The 17,920-nt window shown below is 39.5% G+C and overlaps 1 protein-coding gene across 3 annotated transcripts in view; it reads right to left on the bottom strand.

Moving 5' to 3' along the window:
• Positions 1 to 17,920, bottom strand: part of MEIS1 (Meis homeobox 1) — a 171,159-nt gene that overhangs the window by 82,467 nt on the left and 70,772 nt on the right. For all 3 annotated transcript variants that reach the window (XM_044454148.1, XM_044454147.1, XM_044454149.1), the window contains one exon: positions 2,487 to 2,632. In XM_044454148.1, the coding sequence (XP_044310083.1) occupies positions 2,487 to 2,632 (146 nt within the window). The remainder of the gene's footprint in view (positions 1 to 2,486; positions 2,633 to 17,920) is intronic.

Below are 17,920 nucleotides of genomic sequence, written 5' to 3'. Positions count from 1 at the left end.
TTGACCTTAGTGCAAAGGTAGAACTTCTACAGCTATAAATTTCTCCAGATGAAGAAAAGGGCATTTTACACTTTTTGGTTAGTCCATGGTGGAGAGGCACATTGTCTAGTTTGAAAAATACAATGGTAGATAGATTTTTACATATTCCCCATTTAATCAAATAATTCTTCCCCAGTGCAGACAGTTGGCATAACTGTGGACATGAGTTACAGCACAAGTACAGATCTTCAGATCTTAAGGCCAAATCCAATCCTCTTAATCTGGCATTCCAGCGTTCTTCAGCATACCATGCTTCCCTTTCCCACCACCACTTATAGTTTGGTGGTTTTCCAGGTTTGGAATGTTTTTCCACCACTCTAGAAGTTCAAAATGCGTTTCCTCGGCCTTAATTACTGGCAGTAAACATTTTAAACTAAAATATGCCGCTGCTCTTTTTTTGTATTTTGGCCTTTCCTTTTGCACCCCTTTTTGTCTTAGGTTCCACCCACCAATGGAAGCTAACCCCCAAGAGCTTCTCCAAAATGGAATTCTGCCCTCAGGCTGAAAGGGGTTCTGTACTCCTCAATCAGTGTGTTTTAGTAGTGCTTATTTTCTGGAAACATGTTTTTAGATGAATGATTCCCTGGGTTTCTGTGCACATAAGCCCTTGCCATGGACCTCATCCATTTCACAGCCGTAGAGCCAGGTAAGCAGTGCCTTCTAAACGAGGGAACAGTCCATGGACCTAACTGGGACTTACTTGCCTTGACTACTACTGCTGCAAAAAGACATGCTTTAAGAGCAATTCATTACAGTTCTATAGGGCTGAGCCAGCAGCTGAAAAAAAATGGGGGTAGGAAATGCATAAAGCATTGTGTCAATATCAACACAATCAGTTAATGTTTAAGTAATAACTGAGGTGAAAAAAGTCCTCAATTACCAAGCAGGTTTTACTAAAGACTGGGCAGAAAAGCAATCATATAGGTAGTGCTCAGAGTTTCAACTCAATCTGTAAGTGATGTGAAATGGAAGGAATTGTAGCAAAGCCACAACTGTAACAGGCATTCCAAATGCTATAACTCCCATGTTTTTAAGAGCATGAGAAAGTTCATAAGACATTAAAAATCATTGTGACAAGATAACTTTTGGGCACTATTTACCAACTTCAAACAGAGCAACAGGGAAATTTTATTATATATGTATGGTTTACAAGCTCCTTCACTTTTTTATTCAGAGAGGGACCTTTTTGGAAGAATATCCAAAATGTCAGTCTATAATGACTTCAAGTAAAAGTACACGTGATATAACACAATCAAAGGAGGCAGTATCTCATTGTAAGAATAGTATTGGAAGGTTTTATCAGGCAGAGGCTAAAATGCACTTACACATACATACCCAAGCACACTTAAGATTATGGACACAATGGCATAATTGTCAATCATTTCATTCCCCAGCAACTGACCACAAGAGCAGTTCCCTGCCTGGTGCTGAATAGCAAGCACCTCTTAATGTTATACTAGAGACAGAAGTTGTGATGGGTAAGAGGGTGCTAGTCAAAAGTGGAGGCAAGGGAGACAAAAGGTTCTACTGTACATACTAAAACCTTGACCACAGAGGACCTTCTTGGCTGAACATACAAGTGACAGTGACTTTTGTCATAGAGGGCGTTTCCTTAACCAAAGCCCTCACAGTATAACGTATGTGTAGTGTTTATACCACTAACAAGCAGGACATTCCTCTCCCTTGCCCCAGGTAATTAATTCAGATGTCCTGTTCGAACAAAACGCTCCTGTGTGTTCAGTCAATGAATGGAGAGGAATGCAAGAACCCAATCACCAGCCCCACCCAAGCCTCTGCGACTCATCTCTAGCCATGTTAATAAACTGAAGTGACGTCAGGATGCCCAATTCAGAGTACAGGCCTTATATGCATATACAGCTAAATTCAGAAATGGTCCATTCACACGTTCTGCCTAATTTGCAACTGACATGCTGACACAGAGGCTAAGGACAGAGACAGCCAATGCAATCCTGCATCACTCCAAGCACGGACTGAGCACATGGAGAGACGGTTGTCACTGTAGCTACCATAAAAGTGCATGTAAGCACAGTGCTTACATGTCCAGTAAGGAAACAACTACCACCAGGTGCCATCCTTTCAAGCTGCTGTTCTACGGCTGAGCAGAGGAGCCCACAGGCAACTAAGTGTTTGGCTTGTTTTAAACTGCTAAGGGAAGGATAGCAGCAACCATACAAATAAAATAATTTATTCTAGTTGTATATGAGCACGTCATTGTCCAAACACGTGAATAACCATATAACTAGCTACATCTCTTTATAGCAAGTTATATACAAAATGCAAAGGATTTCAATCACAAAGAGTACCCTTAACTGTCTAATCATATTCTTTATGTACCCCATGATAAGTAGGAAGTCTTGTTTTCTACCATAACTGTGACATCTTTCACCCACGTTTCATTTCGCATATGTGATCTAGAGTTCACTTACTGTTAGATGCTGGAACAGCCATGCCCTCATGATATTTGTGGCTACTTTGGGAAAGATGCCACGCTTTTTATGTCGCTTTTTGTCTTTATCTGGATCATCATCATCACCTGTGCTGGGAGAAGCTACACTGTTGTCCAAGCCGTCACCTGTAAATATAGTGAATCAAATTTTTGACTTTTGCTATCTTGAGATACTTTGACTGAAGACTGATTTTGGGGGTAGGTATTTTATATTTTTAAATGTGTGAGTAGTAGTCAAAACATGAGTACTGAAAATTATTTCACACTGTATTTCATGGGTGAACTTCTGAACACAGCATGTCTGGGCGGATGTTGGTCCACCCAGCTCAACACTGTCGACCCTGGTTGGAAGTAACTCTGCAGATTTTTCCCAGCCCTACTTGGAGCTGCCAGGCACAGAAGCTTTTACATGCGATGCATGTGTTCTACCACTCAGTTGGATGCCACACATGAGATGTGCATGATCACACAAAGCACATGGTTAGAGCCATTTGTAGCAAGGTAAAATATATTCTACTCTTTGCCCCAAATACTGAGATGTAAAGTGAATCAGTACTATGGATGCTTAAGGAATTCATTGCACAGTCCCAAGTGAACTGTCCTGATCTGCACCTCTTGTACTAATGTGAGTGCTGAAACATAACAATCCTTTGGATTTTGCACTTTTCTTCATTGGGTAATATACTTCTTATTTTAAAAATATCTTTATTCTCAAAGTTTGGTTTGCCTATCTATCGTCTTTATCCTAAAATAGGCATTCACAAAGGCCTATTTTAGGATAATGTAGAAATGCATACGTTTGAGATAAAAACATGTATAAATGGATCAAATATGGTCAAAAGTACATATTTAAATAAATAATTATCATGCTGGATTTTTAAAGTATCTCAGATTAATATGTAAACATGTTAGATCAGACTTATGAAAGAACACATACAAAATTGACATAGATCAGAAATAGATTGATCTGCCCATCCCTCATCAGCCCAAGGATTGCCTTTGGAGACCTAGATACCAGCTGCATGTCTCAGCGTAACCACATTGAGCCTATGTGAATTGTATTAATTCAGTTGGCTCAGCAAGGGTCAAACTAACCAGATATTTTTTATACAGGGATTTAAAACAGAGGATGTAATCCTGGGCTATAATACTTAGCAACAAATACAGGAAAGTAAAGTGGTTAAAACATGGAAAGCAGTGTACAGAACAATGTTGTATAATTGCTGATTTTGTCCTTTCATATAGAGAAAAATTGTCATATTACAGCTTCATTGTCAAAACCTTTGTGAGGATACTATGTTTTGATGTAATCCGGTAGCAATGTCCAAGGCAAAAATGATTAAGAAAATAACATTTAAAATATGTTATTTTTAAAAGTGACATTTTAATTCTTTAAAATAATTATCCACAGTACAAACTTTAAAAAGAGAATTTTTAAAAATAATATTTGTGACTGCCTACATATATAATGAAAGGCTTGACTCATTCATATTTCTAAAACATGGCCCATTACAGAAAGAGTTTTGATGTCTTAGGTTGATAAAGTTTGAAAGGCTTTTATTCAGAGAAGCAATTCACCATATAAAATAATGATTCATAAAATAAACATGAGCAAACAACTCAACAACATTTAAAATTTCCATGGACTAATCCACTTTCTCCAGTTTCAAAGGCAAGAGAAGAGGGCTGGGGACAGAGAAATATATTAGACAGCCATTGATTAAAGTAAAGGGCTTCTAACCTAATGACATTGTCTTTCACCAGAGCTTTCTGCCTATTCTTTTTTTATATACATACTTCCTACCCACTTCTGCCCCCCCCCACCCCAGCAGATTATTTTAGCAAGTGATGTCTTGTGCCTGGCTAGAAGAGAATTCATTGATAATTTATGGAAATATCTACTATAATCCAACGGAGATGACTTTTTTCCAGCTTTGTGCATCAATAGATAATCAAGGCCTTAAAGCAGCCTTAGTTCCCCATTACCTCAGGCAAAAGAATTCCTGAAAGCATGCCTTCAGGGCACCTGAATTATATACTCCATTAGGAGGGGAAAGGCTTTCTGCATTCCATGTATAACACTCCCCAGAACCTTTCCTGTTTATTTCTGCTGTATGAAAGCAGAAACATTAGGAACAGAATCTCCCCCTACTCCATTTTTTTTAAAGTGAAGACTTATGTAGATACAATGGAGAAACCTTTCAAGCGAGAGCCAGATCACCTCCCTTCAATCTTGGGTAGTGACCTATCCCAAATAAAAGGTTTCTGTTACATCATTAGCTCAAGCCAAAAACAGCCTTGGCTTAATGCACAGTTTGTTCTTCCTACTGTTTTTAGGCAAATATAGCTACTTTACTCCCATCTGGGAGGGAAATTACACTGCTGGGCTGTAATCTAAGACAAGGTTTTCATTGGAAGCAAATGCTTTCAATCCCATGTAAAATGCTTGTGTGTGTTCAGAGAAGCTTAAAACAATAAACGCTAGTCTTGCCCAACAGAAGATAAGGGAAGGATAAGAGAAAACCCTAATTAATGAAACAGAGTCCTCCAGAAGAAATTGCATTCATAGATTTTAATACATTATTTAACTACTTCCACTTTTTTTCTTAAAAAAAAACTGTCCTGAAACTTGATTCTTTGTGAAGGAAAAAAATCTCAGCTAAAAGTCTAAATAGCATTTCCATTCACTCTGCAATATGATACAGTCACCTCTGTAAGGTCTCCTGAGAATGCTTTTCCTCTCCTGCTTCCCCTTGCCTACATTTTTTTAAAGATCACTAAACAAAACTTGAAGAACCACTGACCAGCCACATGGCAGCAGCTACAAACCACGTTTGTGAAATGTCAGCAGTGACTTCATTCTTGAAGCTGACTTCTCCTACCGCCAATGAAGGCAAGCTGAAAAGGTGGAAATAATCATAAAAATGATGCTAGTCCATAAACAAGCTTACAGCCTCATTAGTATAGCAGTAGGCTCCACTGGGTGATTTATGCTCGTTTTGCTGATGCCATGAGGAAATGCCATAGGGCAACTTTAGCCAATTGCTAATGGTTTCTGACAGCTTCTTAGCAACTAGTGCAAGCAACGCTGTGGCGTTTGCTAGTGACAGAAACTGAAAATGTCATATTATCTGTCCATGTGTCACAAAGTCCGTGTGGCAATTAACTAGTAGGCCAGTGACTGAGGGGCCAGAGGCTCTTAAAAATCGCCCTTGGCTATTCAAGGGCACTGCTTGAATTTACGTTGCACACATATGCAACATTCAAATGCAGCACTCTGGCTCCCAACACCATCTCTGTCATGGTCATTGATGAGCTGGACCAACACAGCATCTTTTTTTGTCTAGGCAGGAAGTCTCATTTACTTACTTTTTTAGACGATGCACACCATTATTAAGAGTAATTTAAAAATAAACCTGCCTTGATAGGATTGCTTGTAAAATACCTGATCTCTGTTTTTGAATACCAAATGGTGGGGGGGGGGGGGTGGAGTGCTAGCTGTTTTTCTGCTCTTTCACAAATTAGTCTAAAAGGATTTGCGATCACTGAAGCAAACTCATTGCCTGTCAAATTGCTAGGAGCATAGGAACTCTGCACAGCAACTGGACACTACTTTAAAAAATCACACACACACCACATATCTTATAACAAGCACAATGAGTGTCTTAACTCCACACTTCAGTTTCTGAGCTAACAAAACCATACACAATATGTCAAACTGTCAAAACTTTCAGTGTGGCCATTTGCCCTTTCAAATAATATTTTAGAATTATTTTTACAATGTTTAACAGGTCGCGGTCTAGTGAAAGGGGCCAACCAACAAAGATATTTTATACAACAATTTGCCCATGGCCACTTCCTTGTGAATCCCGGAGTTATCCACACGGAGCAGGCAACATGATCTGTGGCATACCCCAGACAGTAAGGCAGCTCACATTTCTAATGCACTCACCTCAAACATCTCAGAGTACCTATTTAAGCACACCCAGGCGTTTAGGCTGTGCTATCTTACTCCTTTTAAAAAAGGATAAAGCAGCATTTATCTTATTCAGGTCATTCAATGAGTCAGACCGGCAGTGTCAGCATGAGTTCTTCTCATTCAGGTCAAATCTCCACCCCTTCTTTTCCTACAACTTTGTTTCTACCTCCCTCCTTGAACACCCCTTTTTCTAATTATTCTCCTGCCCCTCAAAATGATGTACAGAAACAGTAAAAACAAAACTTCATTGCAATTCCACTAATCCACAGCTACACATAGTATGTTCCTCAGTTCTGATAATTAGTTGTCAAAATAGTTTTAAAAAACTTTGGAAAAGAACTCCAAATACTGTTAGCAACAAAACGTTATTTTCACTTTTTAAAATCTATGTATAACCTATGTATAGTATCTTTATTAGGCGAACTCAAAGGTCACAAGAACTGCGCAAGCTTTTATTAACTCTACATCACTTAACTAGGCAAGATATTACAAAAATAACTCCAGGGGATAGGTGGGGGGAAACCTAACAGGCATGATGTTGTATTGGTCAGGTTGACAGGTAACTCCAACCACAATGTCTGAGCTCATCATGCGTTACTTGCTCCTTCCACCTTTGTTGTCCTGGGTGTCCAGAAGACAACACCAAGAGGAGCTAGGCTCCTGTCTCAGATAGCCATGATCATGAGCCAATTTTGACTCACTGCAGCTGTCAGAGAGTCCCCATTGCAAAACCAGTATTCCGTGGGCCAAAAAAGGAAAACAGAATCAACTTGTAGTATGCATGGGGCAGCCTTCTGCATATTAGCCCAGCTGGGCCTGGAGGATGACTCCTTTGAGCTTTATGGCATGAGCCCTGTTTGTGCAGTGGGGACGAAAAAGAAAAATTCTCCTTTGCACCATTACACAAAGAAAGCTTGTGCCCTGAAGTACAATGGACAAAAATATCCCAGCTCTTGCAGAGCTCGAACACTAAGCAGAGCCCTGCCTACTGCTTGAGAGGTCCACTCCCAAGGGTCGAGACACTGGTTCTGTTCTGCAAGAAGCAGATCCACACTTGAGGTCAACCCTCAGGCAGGAGGGCAGGGGTGCCTCACCCACTCAGTGCTGCTGCTGCTGTCCCCACCTCCTGCATGAGAGGACACCTCTCAATCAGAGGGAGGGATGACCTCTCCATTCCACTTCCACATATATGCACACACATTATTTGTACTGTATATAAACCCCTCCGTAATACTCCAAGCATCTGATAATCAGCTGCGCCCCTACCTGGAGTACGACTGCCTGGCGACGGTGACACACGCGCTGGTGACTTCCCGCCTAGACTTCTGTAACGCGCTTTCCGTGGGGCTTCCCCTGAAGACGGTCCGAACACTTCAACTGGTGCAAAATAGAGCTGCCAGGTTGCTGACGGGGACGGGGCATTATGCTCACATGACTCCAGTCCTCCGTCAGCTTCACTGGCTTCCCATTGAAGCCCGGGCCCAATTCAAGGTGTTGATTATGACCTACAAAGCCCTAAACGGCTTGGGTCCGGGCTACCTGAACGAGCGCTTACGTCCGTATATGCCCGACTGCCCTTTGAGATCTGCGGGAGAGTTCCTTCTCTGGGAACCCTCCATGAAAGAAATTAGGAGAGTAAGTACTCGGAGGAGGGCTTTCTCTGCGGTGGCACCCAACCTATGGAATTCACTCCCCAAAGAGGTCCGCCTGGCACTGTCGTTACTGGTTTTTCGGCGCCAGGTAAAGACCTTTTTATTTAAATATCATTTTAATTGTTAAAATATATGATCTGGCCAGGGCAACTTCTTCTTCCTTCTCTTTTCTCCTCCTATATTATTTATTTACTTATTTTATACTGATAATTTTAATTTTATATTATTATGTTTGTAACTCAGTGTATTTTTTGTATTTTTGTATTTAATGGTAATTTATTATGTTCTATTGTATTTCAATGTATTTTATTGTGTTGTAAGCCACCCCGAGGCTTCGGGAAGGGGCGGCATAGAAATGTTATAATAATAATAATAATAATAATAATAATAATAATAATAATAATGTGAGCTATAGCCAACAAAAGCATACGCCAGAATATATGCGTTAATCTTTAAGGTGCCTACGAACCATTTGTTGGTTTTTTTAAGTTGTAATGAGGGGAAGTGCTTGCAGTTATTCAGATTAGATTATCAAGTGATGTGATGGTTTCAGTTTCATCTCATTTCTGAAACTGATATATAAAACCTGTATTATTTAAAATGAAAATTTAAAAATGGTTCCATTCCATTTTCAATCCTATAATAAACCATGTTCACAGGGGACACATTTTGGACATTAATATACTCTTAGCATCACTCATAGTGAGGATGGCCACTTGCATACCTCCAAAAAAGAGGACATATCTCATCAAAAAGAGCACAAAAAGGTATTGATTTGTACAGAATCTGCCTATGCTAATTGTTGTGCACAGACACAAATTTAGAAAGAATTACTGTAATTTAAATACAAACAAAATGTACTGGGGAAGATTTTGAACAGGTGGCTTGCTTTGTGCTTGCTTAGTCTGAAGTGCAGGTGCTAACTACCGATGCCAATTTTAAGGCTTCTAAGTTTGTTCTCCATTATGCTTATCTTTAGAGCAGGCTTGGACTTCAAACAGAGGACTGTACTTCCAATACAGGCAGTCCCCAAGTTACAAAGGTCTGAGTTACAAACAACCCATACTTGAACAAACTCCCATAAAGCCTATTAATTTTTTAAATTACTTGAGAAAATTGTTATCACCATGGAGTGAGAAAGAGAAAGAGGAAGCAAAAGGGGAGAGAGGGAGGCCTCTAAAACATGCCTTCCTGCCCTGCCCATCCAGACAGGGAAATCACTCTGGCATTTCCTTGATCCAAAGAGGAGGCAGCAGTGAGTTTGGCCGGGGGGGGGGGGGTCTCCTTTATGGGTATTCTGCATCCCTAACCCCTGTGAATGTGGAAGGCCAACTATACATGATCCAACTTACATACAAATGCAACTGAAAGATCCACTTCAGTTTTCTCAGGAACAGGACTCATTCATAACCCGGGGTCTGTTCATAGCTCTTGAAATAGAGAGCTATCTCCTGTAAAGTCCAGTTATTGCATTAGAGATTAGGCAGTACATTCAAATTAACCTTCTGAAAGTCATTTTTCAGAAACACAACTTCATTCTGGCCTGAATCCTTGATTTAACACAGGATACATATGTTTGAAAATGATGGCTCTGTGTCACAGATGCAGCTTATCTACACCTCACACATTTAGAAGGGTTTTGTGTTTAGCCATAGACAACAATGTTAGCAGCCGTTATGAACCTCTAGCTATTTCATGGCTGTGATGCCACAGCCAGATAATGATCAAATGGTTTGATCTAATTTATAAAGTAGCACGCTATCGGGAGGGTTGATCCTCTAGGTACCCCTGTTGTTCTGCAGTCACTTCTGAGTGAAGTGCACATATAAAGGGCCAATCTAACCTTATCTGAAGTGGTGTTCAGAAAGTTAACATGTAAAGGAAACAAACCAATACATAAAGAACCTGACAATGGCTACCACAAGGGAAAATAACTGCAGGGAAAAGAAACCAAGCAGCTCTATCTCCATAGCATTATGGATCAAAAGTCCACAACTGGACTAAGGTATAAATGCCTGAATCTTATAGTCTATGTCAATATTATTTATTGGCCCCGTGTGTGAGACCAATGGCAGAAGATGATGAAAACGAAGAAATATTGGTTCCATCAGATGTTAGCAATGTTCTAGAAGAGTCAAAACGTTCTAAACTAGAAATTCCCTTACATCTGTGCATTCCCAATTTAAAAAGGGGCAGCAAAATTTAAGGGCCCATACAAAAAATGCTGACCATGCTGTATGCTTCCCTCAAAACATTTGCTTCCCAGTTGTGCTTTCAAGACACAAATATCCTTCCCACAAATCAACTGCCATTACACCATGCCAGTTTATTTCCCTCCTAAAATACATGCACAGGAGTCCACTCTATTCATTTTTCAAAAGGCTATGATCTGAGCAGGCTTGCTTACAAACTTACCATTTAGGACATCTGAAAGATGTGATGTGCAGATAGACTATCTGAGAAAAATTAGATTAAAGCTGTTGGAAAAAAATGCAGTCTTACCACAGGCCTGAAAATGACAAAGCACTAGAATTTACAGAGCCAGGGAATACAAGACACACGAAGTCACATTCCAAAATCCAGCTTGTAACAATCCATTTTTAGATAAGAGCCTATATACACAGGTTTAAGCTGTTTGGTAGGTATAGATGAAGAAATGTACGAAACAGCAATGGGAAAATGCTTTCAAAAATTTTTAAAATGTACCTAGACTGCAATGCTCCATTGTCATGGAAGCCTGCCCTAGTCTTCTAAGCTCCCTTCCACTTAAGCTCATCCCCCCTCCCAACCTTCTCTTCTCCCAATTTCTCACATGAAAGGTCATTTTAGCTCCTTAGAAGAAGACATTTAGGTAGCATGTTGTTGTGCTCAAAAATCTAATACAATAAAAGTATCTGCTATGGCCAGGAACTATTGGATTTTAGATTAGAGTGTTGTGCTCTGTTTCAAACAATAAAAGCCACATACAGCCTTCATTTATGGTCCTTTGAGGTAATGCATTTTTTACTTTATTTACTGTATTTAATTTATTCAATAAACATAAAGTTTTTAAAAAATGGAATCACGTGTTTCCTCTAGTGCTCACTCTTTAAAAAATGGTAAGTTTCATATTATTTTCTAAGAATACCTTTAACTAAGATTGTGGCTATTCAGAAATATTTTTTAAAAGCACAGAGACCACTTAAGTGCCCACAGGTCAATGCAAGTTTGGCATTTAATTAATATGTGTGCCTTTGAATTATATGCCCCTAAGCCTAGCTCCAGATGTCTTTTTCTTTTGCATACTCAAAAAGCTGTGGATTCTTTCTGGCAACTATTCCTGATTTTCAACATTTAGAAATTGGCTTGATTCACAGTAAACCAATGATCATATGATCAAAGTACATTCATGAGAAACTAATTGCTGTAATGTATCTGAAGTAAATATGGGCCATCATATCAAAATTGTACACACACTGTTTCTTGTCTAGATTGATATAGTTAGAATCTGAGAAGCAGGTTTTCGTTTTGTCTTTACTTTGTTTTCTGTTCATTACTCAGCAATTCTATAGCTTAAGTAATGGCTAAATTGCTGTAACACGCTGAAGAATTAGTATGCAAAACTAAACACATGTGAAGAATAATTTTAGCAATCCGTTTGGGTTTCTGAAAACAGACTTGTGATAAAGTTACATTCAGAACTGAAAAAGTAACCAGAAAGGCAGTATTTTGTAATGCTAGTTCAAAGCTCCTACTACACAGGTAATGCTAATTATCTCCTTCTCCCACACCTGCCCTTTTAGCCAACTTCAAGCTAATTCTTTTCTATACACTGAACAAGATCAGAGATTCTCCAGTGTAGCTTCTTCCAAGACATGCAACAGCACGGGGAAACAAACACCTACATAAGCAGAATCTTTGGATATAAGTCACTGAACAGCAGTAAAAGTTATTTAACTACATTGCATAGGAGAAAAGGAATATATGCTTATTTATAAATATACATTTAAGGCACAGTCCTATGCAAGTTTAGACAGAAGAACAGCCTGTAACTCCCTGGGGTATGCTGGGAGTTGTAAAACTTTTTAAAATAGCTGAGCCACATACATGGTTGTTTTTAATACAGCATTATCTTGGGTGTTTTTGGTACAGAGGCAAATCATATGCATATTCCATCTTTAGATCTAAAGGAAAAGCCCAATTCAAAGAACCACATTCATTTGGGATTCAAACTTGCATAGAATTTCATCCTTAGCCCAGTATACTATTCCAAAGATACCTCCAATAATATAGCCATTTATTTTTGCCTACCTTTACTTCAGTCATTAGTTATTACAGTCATCTGCCCTATTTTTTCCTGGGATGTTATGGATGCATCTTGTTATAATGTAGTTTAGCTGTAACTAAACTACAAGTGGCTTCCATTCCAGTACACACTACAGATGTTCTTTCTCAACCAAAATTCAACTGAAATGAAGCTGGTGCTATCAACACAACTGTGCTATAGTACAACTACAACTGTCAGGGTTGGCATCATATGTTTTGCTACATGAAATCTCTTCCCATTCAATGTAAAAAAGCTGGACTGGACTGGACTGGACTGGCAGATGAAACGATCTTCAACAATGAGAATGGAGCGGCATCTCTACTGTATCAGAAGGTGAACTTGGGGCAGGGGTGTGGGTGCAGAGCCATCAGCATGGGCCTCTCCTCCAAAATCTCACTGCCAATCCCCTCATTTGCCATCTGAGGCAGTTATTTCACTCTGCCCAATGGTAGAGCCAGCCTTGACAATTATGTCCGTAAGGTCACTTCACAAAGTAATGTATATCACTCGATTTCTTGTCACTCATTAGACAATACTTGAAGACTAGAGGTTGAATGTTTGAACCAACTCTACCAGAAACCTGAGATTAATGTAAAATGCTGTCTGAGTTCTTTGACTGCCGCATGCTCATTCACACATTTAGTCTCCAGTTGATATAGCATTGCGACAAGCATGCACATGTGAACAAATGCTTGCATAAAATATATCTCAGCAAGACTGAGAAGACTGATGACTCAAGTAGTGATGATCCAGCTTGTAAGTGTAAAAGAAAGTTGAGAAATTAGAGCTAGCTAGCGAATGCATTAAGTGAAAGGGCTCAAGGAACAAACATCTCTTCAAAAAGGGAAGTTGTTTCCTACTGACCTTAGGCATTCTCAATCATATCAACATACATTACATAAAAACATTTCTTGTGTTAACTTGAAGTAAATTACAGCTAACATCGACTCGTGCTAAAACTGTGTTGCATCATGGAAGGCCTTGCTCAGATATAGAACAAATCAAAGATAAAGGGGAAAGCATTAGCAGCAGCCATCCTAATGCAGTGCAGTAAAGAAAAAGGATTTCCACAGACTCTAGGAGATGCAAAGGAATATTTAGGATCCATCTTCTTCTAGGCTGCCAATTCATGTTGGGAGAAATAATGGTCAAAAACAATGGTCAGAAGCTGGCATCAAAAACAAGTGGTGCATGCAACTGGCTCCTAGCAGAAAAAATGAACACATGACAAAACACTTTGCTCCTTAATATAAACAAAGAAGTATTATTAAGCAATACTCTTAATGCTAAATGCTATTTAGCAATGCTAAATAAGTAAATAATTGCTTATTTAGCAATAGCACAAAATGAAATGCTCCAATGTCTTTGTCACTGGGTGGTACCTGAGCAGTAGCATTCTCAGCTCCTCCCTCAGTATCAGACAAATCTGAGTGAAGCCAGCAGTCTATGCCAGTGCTGGAAGCGGCAGTCCTTTCCAGAAGAACTGAACACAGTGGGACTTTGTCAGAGGAAACCAGCAGGAGCTCAGGCTCCACTTGACTCAGAATCACCTGCGCCTATCCTCACAGCATAGATTCAACTATGGTGTTTTTTAATAAGTGTCCCTAAAAGGAAAACAGGAATAACTCTAGGAGAAATATGTTAAACTATTATGAGAAAAAAACTTGATGACAGGAAGAACCAAAACAGCAAAACTCACTTTTCCCCAGTCTAACATTTCAGATAAGCCTGAAATGACCCTTTACAACCATATTCTAGTTTAACTGATAAAGAAGGGTAGATTAGTGAATGCTTCATTTATAGAAATTGTAAAATAATTTATGAAACAGCATTTCATAATCTTCTTCAATTTATGAGATAAAATGTTAGTTTGTTTAAAACTTTTCTATACCATCCCTTACCGAAGTCTTGGGACGGTTTAACAATACAAAATATAAAACACACAGCATCCTAAAAATTCAATTAACAATAAAATTCCACTTAAAACAATCAGAACTTAAAACATTGGGAAAATAAAAAAGGCTTTAGCCTAGCACCAAAAAGAATAAAGTGACGGTGGCAGTCAAACCTCTCTGGGGAGCGAATTCCACAACTGGGGCACTACTGCAGAGAAGGCCCTTCCTCCAGGTAGTCACCCTCCTAATCTCCTTCAGGGAGGGCACCTGGAGAATGGCATCTGCCCCAGATCTTAAGGGGTGGGCAGGCAAATATGGAAGGAGATGCTCCTTCAGGTAACTAGGCCCTAAGCTGTTTAGAGCTTTATAGGTCATCACCAGCACCTTAAATTGGGTCCAGGCTTCAACTGGTAGCCAGAGTAGGTGGAAAAGGACTGGCGTCATAGTTCATACCTGTCGGTCCCTGTTAGCAACCTGGTGGCTCTGTTCTCGACCAGCTGAAGTATCCAGACTGTCTTCAAGGGCAGCCCCACGTAGAATGCATTGTTTGCATGAACATGGATAATTATATTGTATTCCACTACAAGGAGTGAACTCATGACTTTCCATATACTGTTAGATTAAAGCTCCCACCATCTATGAGTGCTGGCTATATTGGGTGCAGCAGTGGTGAGGGTCCCGCAACATCTGAGGAACCAGGTTTTCCCTATACCTGCTATAAGACAAGGCACTTATTTGTAGTAACCGATGGCTTTGCCACTTATGTCTCTTAGGCAAACAACCTACACAAAAAGGTTAAAGCAAGCTTTAGAGAAAAATGTAGAATTTGCATATTTATAATTCATCACCATATTAAAAAAAAAAACCTTAAGACGTTGAACACAGCTTCTTTAATTGAGTACAGCACTATAGTTCTACTATGAAAAAGTCATTTCAACAATCCACAGTGATTAAAAAAACAACTAATGGGAAACCAACAAGCTTTTACTTCTGCCAAGAGAAGTTTAAATGTACGGTACAACACATGATAAAAGCCTGACACATATTGTTTTAATCAGAAAAGTGAGTGGAGTTGGGGATTGTCACTTCAAAGTAGTCCATGAATGCTTATGCCATATTTACTCATTTTTAAGAAGCCACTAGACGCTGCTGCTTCAGCTGCAAAAGACTAAGATGGCTACCCCTCTGGATATTCCTCTATGGAGTATCCTATCCAAACACAAACAATGTCAAGTCAAGCAGTACTGTAGGACCTACAAAAGTGCTTTCAACACAAAACCTGAGCCTTGAAATGAGCCAAGGAATAACAAGAGCACCACATCGGAACATGGGCATTTTCTCAGAAAACAACTTCATGACAGTTTTGTGACATGTGGCACAGCTCTGTAATAGGGAGTCAAAATTTCAACTGGTAGAGATTCATGAAATACTGTTTTTAGCAAAACTGTCCTGTGACCTGAACAATGAAAGCTATACAAAATCTAATCACTGATCCCAGAATGCTGTGTACATGATTTATGTCCATAGGTTACCAGAATAAAAAGCAGCAGGTAGCAGCATTTTTTAGAAAACTGTCCACAGCATTGCACATTTAACAACAGCAAAAGAAATTTGTAAGGATCATTTTTCCAGCACATGTCTCCATATCAGGACAAGATTCACCTGCTTAATTTTGGCATGTCAGGCTGCCATGCTGTTAACCACAGTAAAACAAGGAAGCATCCATAAGATGGTTCTTCTGGATAACTTGTATGCACAATGCTGAGATGAGGAAAAAGCCACCTGAGTAAACTGTTCTCTTAAAACTGCTCCATAGCACAGAACTCCCTGGAAATCCAGTCACACCTCATCAAACACCTGAGAAGGGGTAGAGAACTGTTCTTTTTCACATGTCTGCACGCATGGGAATCATCCCAACAGCACTGCACAGATACAAAATGGTATGTCACAGCTCTACCTAAAGCTTAGGCCCTCCACAGGGTCATACCTGTCCAAGGTTCTTCTGCCTAGAGAGACCAAAAGCAAAGAATTTTGCTGACAATCTACAATGAAGCAGTGAGACTTAACAAATCAGACCTCGCAGGTGCTTGAAAACACTCCCTCTTTGCCTCTCACAGGTCTGAACATGGAGAATTAACCATACCTGGGGGCAGTGGGGGTGGGGTGGTCTGCTGTTTACCAGCCAGGATCCTTGCCTTACTCAGTCTGCAGTTTTGCTTTAGGGGCACAATGAAATTTCAGCCTGATAGAATAGCAGTTCGGGCTTTTTTTAGCTGATGTACCTCCCTCCTTTTCTTTTATGTGCTGAATATTACAGTCCACCTGTGACATATAACCATCAGAAACAAAGGAAGTACAAGAAGACAGGAAGATACCTTGCCCTGCTTCATTTGTTAAACTTACATTGCTCCTTGTGGTGAGGGCTGTTATGGAAAATTATTTTAAAACTCATGTAGCTGTTCCCCTTCTGAGAATGCAGTGCCTAAGTCTGAAGCAGTTGTCTTTTTCATACCACCAATAAAATGGTACTACATTCCCTTAGCTCTGGCCACAGCCTTTTCTTTCACACTGTGTCTAGCAGAATCTCTCCAGTGCAGAGAAGACCAAGTGATGCTTTATCTATGTGAGCTTGCTACCTGCAAACATCTGTTACAAGTTAATACAAAGAGAATATGCAATCTTATTCAAGTGAACACAAACATAACCCAGCCTCAGCATCTTACAAGGCTTTCTAATTTTAGAAGCATGCAAACATACAACCAGGTGAAAAAATTGCTTATATTCAGGTAAGAAACCTGTGGCTTTCCAGATGTTATTGTGTTATTGGACTCAAATCTCCATCAGAACAGCCAATTGTCAAGCAAGACAGGAGTTCAGGCTATCAAAGCATGGACAGACACAGCTCTTCCATTTGGTTTATAAGGTCAAGATGAGCCTTGTTATATCAGATAACAAAACCAAGTTTTTATAATATTCAGTGAAGCTAACCTACCTCACCAACACCTACAGTTAGGTTTTAATGTAATTCAAACCTAAACAAAAATTTAAGAAACAGTAAGACTTAAGTCATGGACTATGTTACAGAGTAGCCATAGTTCAAGCTCTGGGAAAGACCCTTCTCTAAAAATGCTGGAGAGCTGCTGCCAGTCAGGGTCAACAGCACTGGGCTAGAAGGCCCAATGGTCTGACTAATTATAAGGCAGTTTTGTTTACTTTATTAATTTAAGCTGATACTGTTACTTGTATCTTAAAGAAACTATCTTATGGAAGTTCTGACAGAAAACATTCCCAGTATTCCAAATGCTGGCTGGGAAACATGGAAATTTGTTAAACTGTGTTTTTGGGGGGGTTTTTTGTCTTAAACATGCATAAGTTTATGCCCTAAATTATATACTTATAGGTATTTACTCCCGGTTTATTCAAGATGGCTTACAATGATGAAACATAATACATACTGAAATAAAGTAAAATAACATAAAATAAAAGGTGGTAGGAATAATTCTATAGTCCAAAGTAAATAAGCCGAAATATTATTTTGAAAGGACAATTCTGGGTTGAACACTGGAAGTGCTGCAATGATAC

This window comes from Varanus komodoensis, unplaced genomic scaffold (genome assembly GCF_004798865.1).
Source record: "Varanus komodoensis strain SLA01 unplaced genomic scaffold, ASM479886v1 scaffold7_3, whole genome shotgun sequence".
In the NCBI taxonomy this organism is placed as follows: Eukaryota; Metazoa; Chordata; class Lepidosauria; order Squamata; family Varanidae; genus Varanus; species Varanus komodoensis.
The sequence above is the reverse complement of the archived record's forward strand: the minus strand, read 5'-3'. Positions and strand labels throughout refer to the sequence as shown.